Source organism: Balaenoptera borealis, assembly GCF_965194805.1.
Source record: "Balaenoptera borealis genome assembly, chromosome: 14".
Lineage (NCBI taxonomy): Eukaryota > Metazoa > Chordata > Mammalia > Artiodactyla > Balaenopteridae > Balaenoptera > Balaenoptera borealis.
This window is the reverse complement of record NC_138875.1, coordinates 27,837,314-27,853,067: the sequence shown is the minus strand read 5'-3', so window position 1 is coordinate 27,853,067 and position 15,754 is coordinate 27,837,314. Positions and strand designations below refer to the sequence as shown.

Here is a 15,754-nt window from a genome sequence, read left to right as displayed (position 1 = left end):
TCAGTAGTTTACGCTTTCACAATGAATGTATATGATTTTATGAACATGATAAGTATAAACATGATTAAATTTTAATTTAATTACAATTAAATTAATTTTAATTTAATTCTTAAAAGAATATGATTATTGGGTGGGTTATATTGTCATATCATTTTTAATGTGTATTCCCAAAAATGTTTATATCTTAGAACCCCAGAAGCCCTTGAAGATGTTATAGATGGGTCATCAGTTTTTAGAAGGGTTTTCCTGACTCTTGTCTTAGTGAGTTAGAGTACAGAAATAATGCAGCCAAAAACAGTGGGTTCAGATCCCCAATGAGCCATTTGTCTTCTCCCAAATCTGTGATCCCCATCTGTACCCCTAATCAAAGCTAGACCCCTTGTAGAGGCAAATCACTGATCAAGGGGGTCTGTGAATCCTAGAATCCTGATTAAACCTCACTTCTTAGTTCACAGTTGGTTGCATGAGCTTTGTGCGTGAAGGAATTAGGAACATTACCAAAAAATGAATACAGTCATTATATCAAAGGAAAGGCCCTAGGAGAAAAGGGCCTAGAAAATCTGGAAAACAAGAGAAACAGGTTACAAGATCCCTTAACACCCAATTCAAAGATCTCTTAAAAGCTGATGTTACGGAAATGATGATATTAAAAATATTACTACCAGCAGGCAAGTTTTTGGTTTCCATGACTTTTTCCACCCTTGGTCTATGATGGTTTCTCACCGAGCATTTTGAGTGGGACAATCCCTTGTCATATAGGCCTGTCCTACATATTGCAGGATCTTTAGCCTCCCCAGTCTTCCTCCCAAACATCCTAGTTATGTCCCTCAGTCTCTCAGGTCACCAAAAGGTGCTCCCTTGTTTTCACTTCCATAACCCACCCTCCCGCCATGGGAACCAGACAATCCCATCCCTGGGCACTTACAGGTTACCTTCTGGTTTCCATTAGGACAAGAAGGGCTCTTTCTTGCTCACTGTTGAATCTCCAGTGACTGGCCCATAGTAGGTGCTCAACAAATACTTTTGAATGAAAGAATAACATCCAATATAAGACCTGCTATGAAGAAATTTTTGGAAGATTAACATTTCTAAATATTTACATCAGCCAATCCACTCTTTTAAAATCCCTGGCCGTTGGAGTCTTTAGAATTTGTGGACAATCCCAGAACATGTGGGTGGATAGAGGTAGAAACTGACACTGGTTGACACCCACCACATGCCAGGCAGTGAGCTAGGCCCTCTGCATGTGGCCTTGCGAGGTAGTTACCAACATCCTGCTTCACAGTGAGGAGGGATCTGTGTCTGAGGTGGCACCGTGGTGAGTGGCAGAGCTGGAATTTGGCTGGACTCCAGAGTCCGTGTGCTTTTTGTTCCATCCCAGTGGGATTTGCTCATCAACACTCACCCTCCTTTCAGATGCTCAAGAGAAAACACATCTTCAGAGATTTCACAACAAGCTCAATTTACTTTCCAGTGATGTCCAGACAAATTCCATCTCTTCAGATTTTTGGCTGTTTAAATATAGCCAACTTAGCTCTCCCATTACCTCAGTCAAGCCTCAGGGAGTCAGAAGACAAGCAGCTCGGCAAATGCCTTCAGCCACTTCCAAATGCACACATTCCTTGACACCCAACTGATGCAACCCCAAGTGGCTTCTTTGGGCATCTGAAGAAAGCTTGTTTTGTCAATCTGATTAGTCATATGGGAGGAGTGAGGGCGGGATGGAGCTGGAATTGTTAAGCTCCTGTTTTCCTTTTTAGATAGCTGCCTCAGGGGTTATTTCTGAGTCCAGATGATATGCCAGGGGGATGAAAAAGAAGCTCCCCAATTCCTCTTCTCTGTCCTTCACAGGATTCGTGGAAGAGGGGAGGAGGGGGAAGCCAAGCCAAGGGGTGTGGCAGCTTGAAGGCCGTTGCCCCATCAGAGCAGAGACAACTGGCTCAGGGGCTGCTGTCTGCCTGCCCCACCCCGTCCATCTCCTCCTCAGCCTGGTGTTGCCCCCTTTCCTTTACTACCAGCACATCAGCGTCTACAGCGTCTACTGAGCTGTGACTTCATTTTCTCTTTTTTCCTCTCCTCAGTCCATCTTCCCCCCCTCCTCCTCCTCCTCCCCTCCCTCCTCCTCCTCCTCTTCTTCTCTTTCGTCTTCTTTCTTGTGTCTAGAATTCTCCAATCCTTCCACTTTTTCCTTCATTTCTGCCAATCCCAACTGTATTTCTCTTCTCACTACCTCCACAAAATGTCCCTTTCCACATCAGGTGGGTCTCTCTCTGTCCTCTCCTCTCTGAGAGTGCACACTAATCTCTTGATCGCTGAGGGTTTTCTCTGGTGCCCTCCTGCTGTGTTCATCCCCACTGAAGCTTCTGGCAAGGCTGCATGAGGCCGCCACAACCGAAGCCCCCCTAACTTCCACTCACCCCAATGTGGGTCCAAGCTTCTGTTCTCTTCGGGGATGGGCAAATCAACAACCCGTCTGTGTCTCCTCTTTACTTTCTTGTATGGGCTTACAAGGCAAGGTGAGCATTCGCTTTCGATATTCCAACAACTGAATGAGCCTCCGTTTCCATAGGCAGTACATGTTTATTTCTGAACTTGTGCAGCCCTTATAACTAGCTTCCTTGCGAGTAGGCCATTGCGTATGACCCTAAGCAGGTTGCATGGGAAGCAGGGACTTAGCTTGTACAGGCCAAGGCACACACTGGAAAAGACTGGAGTGTTTGCTACATCCTTTCATCTGGAGAAAGAGGATGTAATGACATTTAACTAAAGTCATAAATCTTTTGTTTTGATTTTGTTTTGCTGTTCTTAAATCTGTCTGGTTTTGCTTGTTTACTGAATGCTCTGACCACTAAGCAAAAGTTCTGAATTGAATGAAGATCTTTTCCAGGCCCTCTCCTACCACGCCCACAGCCCACCTCTGCCACCAGGTGAGACCCCTACATCTGTGCCACTCAGACCTGAAGGAGCAGACCTGGGGCTCTTGTTCAAATGCAGATTCTGCTTCTGCAGGTGGGGCTGAGCTCCTGAGTTTAGAACTGGAGCTGATGCTCATCACTCACCTTGAGCAGGTGGGAGCAGACTGTGTGCACAACAAGAACAGACTTAGAGACCTAGGTCAGCACTTCCCCATCTGTGCTCCACGTCAGCATCCCTGGGGAGCTTTTAACCATCCCGGGCTGCAGCCCAGGCACTTAAGTCAGAATCTCTGGGTAAGGAGCCCAGGCAGCAGCATTTTTAAAGCTCCCTAGAAAGAGACGATGACCGTGTGCTGTCAAGGTTGAGGACCTTTGCTCTCAGGGTTTAAAGGAAGAAGCATTCACATCCGGCTGAAGGGAAAGGGGAGGTGCTTTGAAAACAATTCATCCCTACTCAGTTCCCACCAAACCAGACGAAAACAGTGGCTTGGGTTCATCATGTGCAGAAAATGGCTTATGTGAAGCCAGTTTTGAAAACTGGGAGACTGGGGGAAAGCCAGCTCCTAAGCATGTTACAGCACACTGAGAAGCGCTGTCTAAAGCCACAGAGGATGGGGCAGGCGGGATGCTGCACTGGGAGAATCCAGTCCAGTCGCTCCTTCGGCTGGTGCTTAAGAATGACCTGAGATTGAACACCGGCCCATTAACTGCCTCCCCTCCCCCTCCCATGAGTACCCCTCACCCCATTCTAAACAAACACCTCCACTCTGTCCACAGAGGCCTTCCATATTCACCTGACTCCATTTTAGCTGAATAAGAGGCTCCAAGGACAGTGCCTGATGGGATCTGTCCCAGTTTCTGCACCCTCCCAGGGACAGCCTGACTCCCCTCTCTAATCAGTGTCGCTTTCAGAAAGCAAACATCTGTGCCAGGAAAAAAATTATCAAAGTTTGGTTGAAAAGAAAGGGCGTAGCTCAAGGGCCTTACGGACATGCCAAACAAAGCCTTTTGGAGAGGTCAAGTACAGAACTATCTCCCTGCCACGGTGGCAGATGGGGCTACACACCATCCCGGTTACACACGCAAAGTCCCAGCTCACACTGTGGTCTAGTTCATGGAAGGAGGCATGTGTTTGTACACACTGCATCCAAAGACCAAAAACATAAACTATATACAGCCAGGCCCCTGGTATCTGCATGGGAGGAGAGAGTCACCCTCAGGGAAGAGTCCAGGACCCGTAGCAAGGGTGTCAGTGATGCGGAAAGAGCCCAGGTCCGAGCATGAGGAGGCAGGGTCAGCCCCAGCTCCTGTGTCAACCCCTATGTGACTTCAGGCAGCTAGCCTCACTTCCCTGGGCCTGTGAAGTGAGACGAATACACCATCCTACCTCACTCCACACATCATGGGATCGTTTGAGGAGACAAATGCAGTTATAGTAAGGAAAGTGCTTTGTAAAGTATGAAATACTATGCGCATGAAGGTTTAAAGCAGTGCAAAATTTGTAGTGTTCATAGTGTGTGCACCTGTATGTGTGTGTGCAAGAGACATGTGTGTGTGAGTTTGTGTATGATTGTGTGCATGTCGAGGGGGGCATGTACATGAGTGAATGTGTGGATGAGTGTCTGTGTGTGTGTGTGTGTGTGTGTGTGTGTGACTCTTGTACTGTAAAACAGATCCCAACCACCACATGGGTCAAAGGCAAGGTCAGAGCACCTCCGGGTGGTCGGGAAGGTACCGTAGTGATGACAGGGCCAAGCTGTGGGCAGGATCAGGGTGGATAATGGAGAACAACACACATGACGCAGAATCAAGACTGAGGAGGCCATGGGGCCAGAGGAGACCTCCTGCCCAGGCCAGAGGCACATGCTCAGGCACAGGGGGCCCAGCCCTCAGGCAGAGCCGCAGGGGAGCGAGGACAGTTGCCACCTTCAGTGCTGCTTAACTTTTCCCCCAACTAGCCCCAACTGATGGAGGCACTTGACACATCATCCCCAGGTGGTCTGGGGACATGCCCGAAACAGCCAGCTACAGACTCGAAATGTCTGCCCAGAAATGTTTATTTTAAAAATTAAAATGTTTGCACGCTACTCTTTTATAAGCCATGTTTGCTTAAATATACAACAATTTCCCACCAAAAATAATTAGCATCTGGAGCAGTGTGCATATCCCGTCCAGAGGTAATGAGACACTCAGACCTGGAGCACCTGGGAAGCTTTTTGAGCCATGGCATGACCAAGTAGTGTTTTAAGATAATATATCCATCACCAGTGGGGAGGTGGAAAGGGATGTGAGCTGGCCTGGACAGGGGAGGGCCTGGCCCAGAGGGAGAGAATAGACTGATGTAGACAAAGGCCCTCGAAGGGAACTCTGACGGCCTGGTAACTGCTGCAGTTGGGATGGTGAGGCAGGGGCTCAGTACATAGCACATGGAAGGGTCATCCCACTTGAAAAGTGTCAGCTGAGAAGGATGTGGTGCGTGCCTCTGAGTGTCCTTCCAAACACAAGCTAGTGTCTAAGGCAGAGATCAAAGGTCTGGTCTCTTACCTCCGCCTTACATAGACTCCTGAGACTTTCAGCTGAGGGCCCTGGTTAAATTCCCAGCTACAGGTCCCAGCCCTGGCCCTGAAGCAGAGGCCAGAAAGATACAGCCCCCGGCACGCTGGCCACCAGCCGTCTAATCCCAGACAGTCTGCTGATGGCCCAGAGGAGTTTTGCTGCCTCCTGACTCCCATCCCACCCGCCTGACCTTCTGGCCCCAGTGAGTCAGGCTCCTCTGAGCCCAAATCAAACTCATTGGGCTGGAGCTGCCAAGAAAAGCTCTGAGCCACTCCTAACAAGAGGCAGCACTTGGCCAACCTCTTATACAACTGACCCTGAGAAAGGCACCTCTCACCTAGGCCCAGTGGCATGCCAGGCCCCTTCCTCTCTTCCCCAGCCTATCTGTCTATTGACCAGGCCTCTCCCTGGCCTCCCTGGGGATGATCCACCAGCCCATGGGCCTCTTCTGTCCCCATTCCAGCATCCACTGAGCCCTGCACAGCTGATTTCCCCCTTTCAGCAGCTGTCCCCCAAGCTCAGGGATCAGCAGAACCCCTGGCCTAGGGACCCAGCCTGACTCAGCAAGGTCCTTCAGAGCGAAGTCCCTGCCTTTGATCCTGCTGTCACTGTGATCGGTAGCAAGACGGCAGAGAGTCTGGGGGCCTTGTCTGCTGAGCCAAATCAAAGGAAGCTCAAGGGGTCTTCCCTAGAGAAAGGAAGGTTTGGACTCAATCTCTGAAGTGCTCTTATGTGGCGCAAGGAGTGCGAACATCCTGTGCCAGCATGATAGACAGAACCAGAGCCTGCGATGGGTAGAACTCAGGGGTTTGATGTCAGCTCCACAGACCCAAGGGTTTCCAGTAATCAGAGCTGTTCACAGTGAGAACAGACTGCCTCATGGGGTTGTGGGACCCCAGCCAACAGTCAGAGGCACTAAAAAATGGACCTTCAAAGTTTGAGAGAGGCAAAGGATATCCCTTTCCGTCCTACGGTTGTAGAAATTTATGGAAATTCTCCCTTTCCATAATTGTATCAATTGTAAAGTCTTGGGCAAAATTAATGAATTCAAGAAATATTTTGGAAAACCTACTAATCACTTTTCCTTCTCCAGAACACTGCAACCTCAGTAACTCAGTTGGGTGGAAGATGACATAAATGAGGCCATTTTAGATTCACCCCCCATGACAAGGTCACCGGCAGACTTAAACCCAACAAGCCACAGGGAGGGGGAGCTTCAACTGTGCACTGATTCACACCAGAAACTCAAGAAACCCCTCAAAAAAAAAAAAAAAAAAAAGAAAGAAACCCCTCAATCACAGGCCCTTTCCTCTCATAACTGCAAGAATATGCCAGGGAGGGTGCAGCTTCTCTCCACTGGGCAGAGGCATGTTTTTACATTGCTACTGGAAACAGTCTTTTAGAGAAAAGAGCTAGAAGAAGAATTTCAAAATTAGTACAGTAGAGTGGAAGCCACGCTTTCTGATGTTGGGAGGTGAACTGGGGTCCAAGTATATGGACTGAGAACTCACAGTCTGGCTTCTAACACCCAGCTTCGCCTTTGTTGCTGGCTGACTCTGGCTCCAGCAGGCCCACAACTGGGATTTCCTGGCACAAAACAGGTGTGTATTTTTTCAGGCATTTCCTTGGCTGGAGTGTTCGCCTCCCTCTTGCCTGCTCAGCCAAGTCCTAACATGAAAGCCTGGGCTGCTCTCCCTGAGGCTGGGAGGTTGGGGAACTGCCCTGTGCTTCGACAGCAGCCCCTGCGTCCCCCCAACCCTGCCCCACTTTCCCTCCACACTGACAGTCTGCTGCCTCTCTCCCTGCCTCTCTGCCACCCAAGCGGCAGCTCCGTGCCCCCTGGGGTAGCCTAAGGGCACACAGTAGGTATTCAGCAGGGAGCTTCTTCAAAGAGGAGGGAGGGCCCAGTCTGTCCGGGGAGCCCCCTTGCGGAACAGTTGAGGCCTGGCTTTTTGGAGAGATAGGAGGCTGATCCAAACAGCCATTTCTGTCCACATTTCTGAGGGAGAAGAGGAGGTGCGGGCAGCCAAGGAGAGCGTTCTCACGCCAAGCAGATAATTATGTGTTCTTGGAAGCAGGTTTAATGGACTGGCTCAGAACTGAGCTGGGAATGGGCTCTGAGGCCTGCCGCCTTCTGACGGGACGTGGCTCGGGCAGCGATTTCACCGTCCAGTTTTAACAAGTGGCCAACGCCTTATGGAAACTTTTGAAAGGCGTTCTGTTTCAGACCAGCCAGCTTGCACTTCATCTGGTTGCTTTATCCATCTTTCCCTTCAATTTGGGAGCACACGAAAGGAGGAAAATAAAAATCACTGAGCACCTACTGTGTGCCAAGAACCAAGTCAGCAGTTTCACTGTCCTAAGAACCCGTTAAAGAGGGAGAGACAGAGGCGCATGCAACACCTCCTGGCAGAGAAAAGAGTGAAGCTGGGCATCTCAGCTTCCACAGCCTTTGCTCTTTCCAAACAGTGACCTCCTCTTTACAAGGCCATTTTTGCTGCACGTCTCGCCCCTACCCCAAAGCCAAAATTCCCCCATTTGAGCAGGATAAACATTCCCATGGCAAAGGAACGCTGTGTTCCCCAGAGGAGATGCAATCACGTTGTTCCTGCCGAGGTTATGTGGGCTTATGAAATAGGACACTGGGCTGAGGGCCTGGCCCCGGGCTGGAGGGCTGCCCGCCTCCCCCGCCTCCCCCAGCTGTGCCCTGCAAGGCAGTTGGAGTAATAGAAGGAGCCCAGGGTGGGAAACTGGGTCTAATCTTGACTGCAGCAAACTGCTGGTTTCCCTGGGTCTCTGCTCCCTGTAGCCATCCCAAGGCAGCAAGTTTGCTTCAGAAAGTTCAGAGAGTTACATCCACGTGAGAAACAACTCTTGTTTTGCTTTCCTGGGCCTTGATTTCTCCATCGGTAATTGGGAATATTATCTGCATACAGGAGGGACTCAAAGGAAGAGAAGATGGAGCCTTTTTGGAGACACTCTGGAGAGTACTTCCATTGTGCAAGCATTCATTCTTTCCATAATTATTAAACATATATTGAGGGTTTATTATGTGTCAGGCTTTCTGCTGAGCAATGCAAATACAGAAATCAACAAGGTAACAGGCCCTGTTCTTAAAGGGCTCATAATATATACACACATTTTTCATCAAAAAAATTTATAAATGTTTGAAGTCCCATAGTTAGAAAACAATTCCTACTCCTGTATTCCTGAGCCACATCACTATGATTTTTATCATATTTCCTTGATTATATAATATACATCTTTCTCATATTTTAACATTTCTTAAATCAGGGTGCAACCTGCAATTTTAATTGGCAGCATTTTCTTCTTTCTTGGTTATACACAAAACAATGATATATCTTACAGTTGATAACATCTTAGATTCAATGAAATATATTTGGGGAAAAAACTTATTTTTCAACTGGATTTTTAATGTAATCACAGCCACTAAATTTAATACACGATTTTTCCAGAACATTTCTAGTTCATTCAGATATGTAGTGTCATGCAGATCGTGTGTCTAGATATCTCACTGCCCCTCACGTTTTCAACTAGGTGACTTGGAAGGAATCATACCAACAGGCCCGGATGCTGTATCACCTCTTGGCCACCAGAGGGAGAGAGTGTATTGGGAAGGAACAGATTCTCAGGCTTGCGGGGTTTCCCTCTCCTAAACCTTTCCAGGGTGCCCCCTCCAGGGCAGTCTGAAACTCACTGAAACGCCACCTGCAAGGTCAGAATAGAGGAAAGGCCCTATTTCAGACCCATGGCAGAACGAGAAAGAGGAGTTTGTTGGATCTGAATGATGTTTGCTGACCCACGTTAAAAATCAGCCATGGTTTAAATGAGCTCTTCCTGGGAATGACGACAAGTGCTAGACACAGCAGAGTTTTGCCTCAAAGTGCAGAGCTGGTGGGCAGCCCCACACCTTCTTAAACCATTCAACACCTGAGACCCACGGTGATTTGTAAAGTTCCCCCACTCTAGCAGTTACCTGTAGCCTTCCACCCTTCCTTCCCCCTTTTCTTCCTTCCCTCCTTCTCCTTCACTTAACTACTTATTTATCGAATACCTACTATGTGCCAGGCTCTATGCTAGGAGCTGGGATACAACAGTATAAGGAAAAATACTGGGTCCCATGAGAACATGTGACAGGAGACCATCAGGGAAGGCATCACTGATAGATGATAATTGACACAAAGGGAAAAGTAGGAGTCACCCAGGTAAATAGTGAGGGAGAAGCCTCCCAGGCAGATGGACCAGCATTTGCAGAGACCCTGAGGTAGAAAGTGCTAGAAGGAGGCCAGTGTGGAGCCCAGAGATGAGGGGAAGGAGAAGCACAGGGCAGGCTAAAGCATAGACGAACTCGGTGATGCAGAGCCTTGAGCACCATGTTAAAGATGTGGCTTTCCCTCTGTAGCCATTGAAGGGATTTAATCAGGAAACAGGCATGAGTAGACTTGAGTGTTAATATGACAACTCTGACTGCCTGTGGAGCACGGCTTGGAGGAGAAATCTGAGAAGAGGTAGAGGTGATCATTTGAGAGTTATTGGAGAAGTGACAAGAAGTAATGACAACTAAGTGGTGATACTGTACATCAAGGTGTATTTTAGAGATACAATTACTGGATTTGGAGAGTGGAAGAGGAGGGAGCATGAAGTTTGACTCCTGAGTTGTCTGAAGGAGCAGCTTGGAAGGGGGAGGGGACTTTTCCTGGGATGGGCCCCTTTGAGGGAGGAGGACAGGACTTGGGAAGGTAACATTATGGGTTGTCTCAGTGTATTAAGTTTAAGCTGCTTCTGGAACATCTACGTGCAAGTATGAAGTAAAGAATTAAATCTATGAATCTAGTGCTCAAAACTGGACTAGAAATGTTAGATTTGGGAGTTACAGGTATGTAGATGGAAGGTTAACCCATGGCAGCACGGATCAATGAGGAAAACTCTAGCTCATACTGAGATGAGACTGTGTGCAGATCCAAAACCACCTCCCAAATAAGCAATAAAGTCAAAGTCAAGGAGGACGTAACTGAGCTGGAGGAGGCCGAAGAAGAATGGCTGAGACAGGAAGAGGAGAAGTACAGAACTACCAGGGGGCAGCAGGACTAAACTGGAAACTAAGGATGCTGGGCAGAGGTTGTTTTAAAACCAAGTCCTGGCATAGGTCCTGGCCCAGTGGTGAAAGGAAAAGGAGCCCCACATGGAGGGACCGGTGCACATGGCCTCCAAGAGATCATACCAGAGCTGCTTACTGCTCCTGGGGAAGGGAAGGGGGGAGGAGCTGGAAAGGGCACTGAGGGCAGAGGGGAGAGAGGGGGCACTGCAGGCCAACTGTCAGCAATATAAGCTGCACAGCAACTAAGAAAACAAATTTCTCTTAGACCCCCATTTGGTTGGAAGACCCAGATCCACATGTATGTATCAAGGGGAAAATATATGTACAACTAATTACCACAATAAGAGAGTACAATGGATGATATGAAAGGTAGATAAAAAATATTTTAGTGATCAGAAAAAAAAAAAGAGATCTAGTCTAACTGGGTGGTCAAGGAAATCTGCACAGAAGAAATGGACTTTCTTCTGGACTTGGAAGAATGGGGGGATTTTGAAAGGTACAGGTCACGTGGGTTGAGGAATGGCTTCAGACCCCTCTGGTAGCCCTAGAGACTGGAGGAGTAGGTCCCTTGTGTCAGGACAGACCTCAGTCCTCCTGGGACCTCCATCCAGCCTTGGTCAAGTCCCTGAGGCCCCATCCTGACTCACCTGTTCTTTCCCTTTCCTTTCACCAGTCGCATGATCCATGAGTGGCCACCGCATGGAAGAGATGTCTGACACTCACACTCACAGCAGTCCTCTCCTGGCAGAGCCTCCTTCCAGCAGACACAAACTCTATGAGTCAGAGTTTACCAGCCCTAGCTGGCCCTCAAGCCCCCAGGATACACACCCGGCCCTGCCCCTCCTGGAAATGCCTGAAGAAAAGGTGAGGAACGTCCCTCCCAGGGTGTTTCCCAGGTGGGTGGTGGGAGGAAGAGTGTAGAAAGATGCTGCTCTCCCAGCACATGTGACCTAATGCCCATGGAAGTGAGGAGATTCTGCCCCCCATACGTGCTCACACCCACAATCAGCCCTACTTGGCCTTAGATGGAAAATGTGGCTCTGTGTGTGACATGATTTTAAGGACAAGTAGAGAACGCACACACACACATACCATTCTTCCAACCAGTCCCCAAAATCTTTCCCCTTACACCTGCTCCCTTGAATTACTCTACTATCTCCAAAAGGAAGCCCTCATTCAAACACAGGCCTTTAGCACTCCTTGGACCCAGCAGCACCGAGGCAGCCTGGCTAGCTACAGATTCAGTGGAAGAGGACCCAAGACTGCTTAGGTTTTTTAATGAGATGTAATTCAGGTACCGTAAAATTCATGCCTTTAAAGTATACTTACACTGTTTTTTAGCATATTTACAAAGCTGTGCAAACATCATCATTATCTAATTCCAGAATATTTTTATCACCTCAAAAAGAAAATCCATACTCATTAGCAGTCAGTCTTCATTCCATCCTCCCCCCAGCCCCTGGCAACCACCAATCTACTTTCTGTCCCTATGGATTTGCCTATTCTGTACCTTTCATATAAATGGAATCATATAATATGTGGCCTTTTATGGTTGGTTTCATTCATTTAGCGTAATGTTTTTGGGTTCTTTCAGTAGATCATTCCTTTTTATGGCCAAATAATATTTCATTGTACGAATATATTGTATTTTATTTATCCATCAGCTGATGGACATTTGGGTTGTTTCTGCTTTGAGGCTGTATAAGTAGTAATCCTACTATAAGCATCTGTGTAGAAGTTTTTGTGTGGACACGTTTCTATTTTTCTTGGGTATATACCTAGAAGTGGTATTTCTCGGTCATATGGTAAATCTATGTTTAACATTTTAACGAACTGCCAAACTGTTTTCCAAAGTGGCTGCATTAGTGTATATTCTCACCAGCAATGTGCACATCGTGCCACTACACCTCCTCACCAAAATGTGTTGTTGTCTTTTTTGTTACAGCCTAGGTGAATGTGAAGTGGCATCTCATTGTGATTTTGATTAGCATTTCCCTAATGGCAAATGATGTCAAACATCTTTTCATGTGCTTACTGGCCACTTGTATATCTTCTTTGGAAAAATGTCTTTTCAAACCTTTTGCCCATTTTTTAAATTGGGTTATTGGTCTTTTTATTGTGGAGTTGTAATCATTCTTTTTATATTCTGGATATTAGACCCTTTCCAGATATATAATTTGCAAATAATTTCTCCCACTCTGTAGGTTTTCTTTTCACTTTCTTGATAGTGTCCTTAGAAGCAGAGTTTTTAATTCTGATTAAGTCCAATTTATCTATTTTTTCTTTGATTGCTTATGCTTTTGGTGTCATATGCAAGAAACCATTTTCTTATCCAAGGTCACAAAGATTTACTCCAATGTTTTAATCTAAGGGTTTTATAGTTTTAGCTCTTACATGTAAGTCTTTTATCCATTTTGAGTTCCTTTCTGTATATGATATTAAGTAAGGGTCCAATTTTAATATTTTACCAAGTGGATATCCACTTGTCCCAGAATCATTTGTTAAAAAGATTATCCTTCCTCCACTGAATTGTCTTGATATTCCTATCAACAATCAATTGACCATAAATGTATGGGTTTGTTTCTGGACTCTCATTTCTATTGAACTGATTTATATGTTTATCCTTATGGCAATACCACACCACCTTGATCACTGTAGCTTTGTAGTAAGTTTTGAAATCAGAACGTATGAGTTCTCCAACTTTGTTCTTCTTTTTCAAGATTGTTGTATCTATTCTGAGATCCTTAAATTTCCATATGAATTTTAGGATCCAACTTTCAATTTCTGAAAAAAAATAAAGATAAAAAGGCAACTGGCATTTTGATAGGGATTGTGTTAAATCTATACATCAATTTGGAGAGTATTGTCATCTTAACAATATTAAGTCTTCCAGTCCTTGGACATAGGTTATCTTTCCTTTTATTGAGTCTTTAATTTCTTTCAATGATGTTTTGTAGTTTTTAAGTGTACAGTCTTGCACCTCTTTTGTTAAATTCATTCCAAAATATTTGATTCTTTTTCATGCTGCATAAATAGAATTGTTTTCTTAATCTTATTTTTCGATTGTTCATTGCCAATGTATAGAAATAAATTTGTTTTTGTATATTGATTGTCTATCCTGCAAACTTGCTGAACTCATTCATTATCTCTAATAGTTTTTTTGTAGATTCCTTAAGGATTTTGTGTATAAAAGCTTGTTCCATCTTCAAATAGAGATAGTTTAAATTCTTTCTTTCCAATATGGTTCCCTTTTGTCTGTTTTTTTCTTACCTAATTCCTCTGGCTAGAACTTCCAGTACAATGTTGAATAGTAGTGACAAGAGCACACATCTTTCTCTTGTTCCTGATCTTAGAGGGAAAGCATCCAGTCTTTCACCATTAAGTTTGATATTAGCTGTGGGTTTTTATTATTAGGTTGAGGAACTTCCTTTCTATTCCTAGTCTGTTGATTGTTTTTTATCAGGAAAGTTTGCTTAATTTTTCAAATGGTTTTTCTGTGTTTATCAAGATAATCATGTGAGTTTTTTCTTTATTCTATTAAACAATCTGTTGATAGTTTTTATAGGTTGAAACAGCCTCAGATTCTTAGAATTCTCTTTTGGTCATAATCTTTTTTATATCCTGCTTGGATTTGTTTTGCTAGTATTTTGTTAAGGATTTTTGCATCTATATTCATAAAGCATATTGGCCTATAGTTTTCTTTCTTGTGATTACTTTGTCTGGTTTTGATATCAGGATAATAGTAGCCTCATAGAATGTGTTAAGAAGTGTTCCCTTCTCTTCTACTCTTTAGAAGATATTGGTATTAATTCTTTAAACATTTGGTGCAATTCACAAGTGAAGCCACCGGGACTTGGGGTTTTGTGGGAAATTTTGGTTTGGTTTGGTTTGGTTTTTAACTAATTCAGTTGCTTTAATTTGTTATGAGTCAATTCAGATTTTCTGTTTCTTCCTGAGTCAGTTTTGGTAGTTTGTGGCTTTCTAAGAATTTATACAGTTCATCTAGGTTATCTAATTTGTTAGCATACAATTATTAATTTCTTTATAATCCACTTCCTTATAATCCTTTCTTTTTCTTTAAGGTTGGTAATAATGTACCCTCTTTCATTTCTGATTCTAGTTATTTCAATCTGCTCTTTGTTTTCTTTGTCAAACTAGTTAAAAGTTTGTCAATTTTGATCTTTCCAAAGAACCAACTTTTCCTTCCTTCTACTTGCTTTGGGTTTAATTCGCTGTTATTTTTCTAGTTTCTTAAAGTGAAAGGTTAGGTTGTTGAGATATTTCTTCTTTTTTAACATAGGTATTTATAATTACAAATTTCACTCTACTCACTGATTTAGCTGCATCCCATAAGTTTTGGTGTGTTGTGGTTTTGTTTTCATTCATCTCAATGAATGCAATATTTTCCAATTTCTCTTCTGATTTCCTCTCTGATCCATGGATTATTTAGGAGTGTGTTGTTTAATTACCACATATTTTCCAAATATCTTTCTATGTTTGATTTCTAATTTCACTCCATTGTGACCACAGAACATATTGTGAATGATTTCAATCCCTTTACTGATATTTTTATCAGTAAAAATGTTTTACTTATTTTATGGCCTAGCATGGTCTATATTGGAGAAGGTTCCATGTGCACTACACAAGGTATATTCTGCTATTGTTGGGTGAAGTGTTCTATAGATATGTATTAGGTCTAGTTAGTTTATAGTGTTGTTCAAGTTTTCTATTTCCTTGATCTTCTGTCTAATTATTCTATCCATTTTTTCAAGTGGAGTATAGAAGTCTCCAATTATTATTATTGAGTTGATTTTTCCTCCCTTCAATTCTGCCAACTTCTGCTTCATGTATTTTGGGGCTTTGTTAGACATGTAAGTGTTTATAATTCTTATATCTTCTTCATAGATTGATCCTTTTATCATTAAAATTGTCTTTCTTACTCTCTAGTAACAATTTTTGTCTCAGCAAAAGGTATATTTTGCTGATCTTAGTATAGTCACTCCAGTTTTTTTTTTTTTTTTTTTTTGGTAACGGTTTGCACAATATATCTTTTTCCATACTTACAATCTATTTACATATTTGAATATAAATTGTGTCTCTTGTAGACAAGATATAGTTGTATAACTTTTTAAATTCCATTCTGCCAATTTCTGTCTTTTAATTG

At 44.3% G+C, this 15,754-nt stretch overlaps 1 protein-coding gene across 4 annotated transcripts in view; it reads left to right on the top strand.

Moving 5' to 3' along the window:
* Positions 1–15,754, top strand: part of SLC14A2 (solute carrier family 14 member 2) — a 450,437-nt gene that overhangs the window by 382,253 nt on the left and 52,430 nt on the right. For all 4 annotated transcript variants that reach the window (XM_082353311.1, XM_082353309.1, XM_082353310.1 and 1 more), the window contains one exon: positions 11,264–11,454. In XM_082353311.1, the coding sequence (XP_082209437.1) occupies positions 11,275–11,454 (180 nt within the window). In that variant the 5' untranslated portion in view covers positions 11,264–11,274. The remainder of the gene's footprint in view (positions 1–11,263; positions 11,455–15,754) is intronic.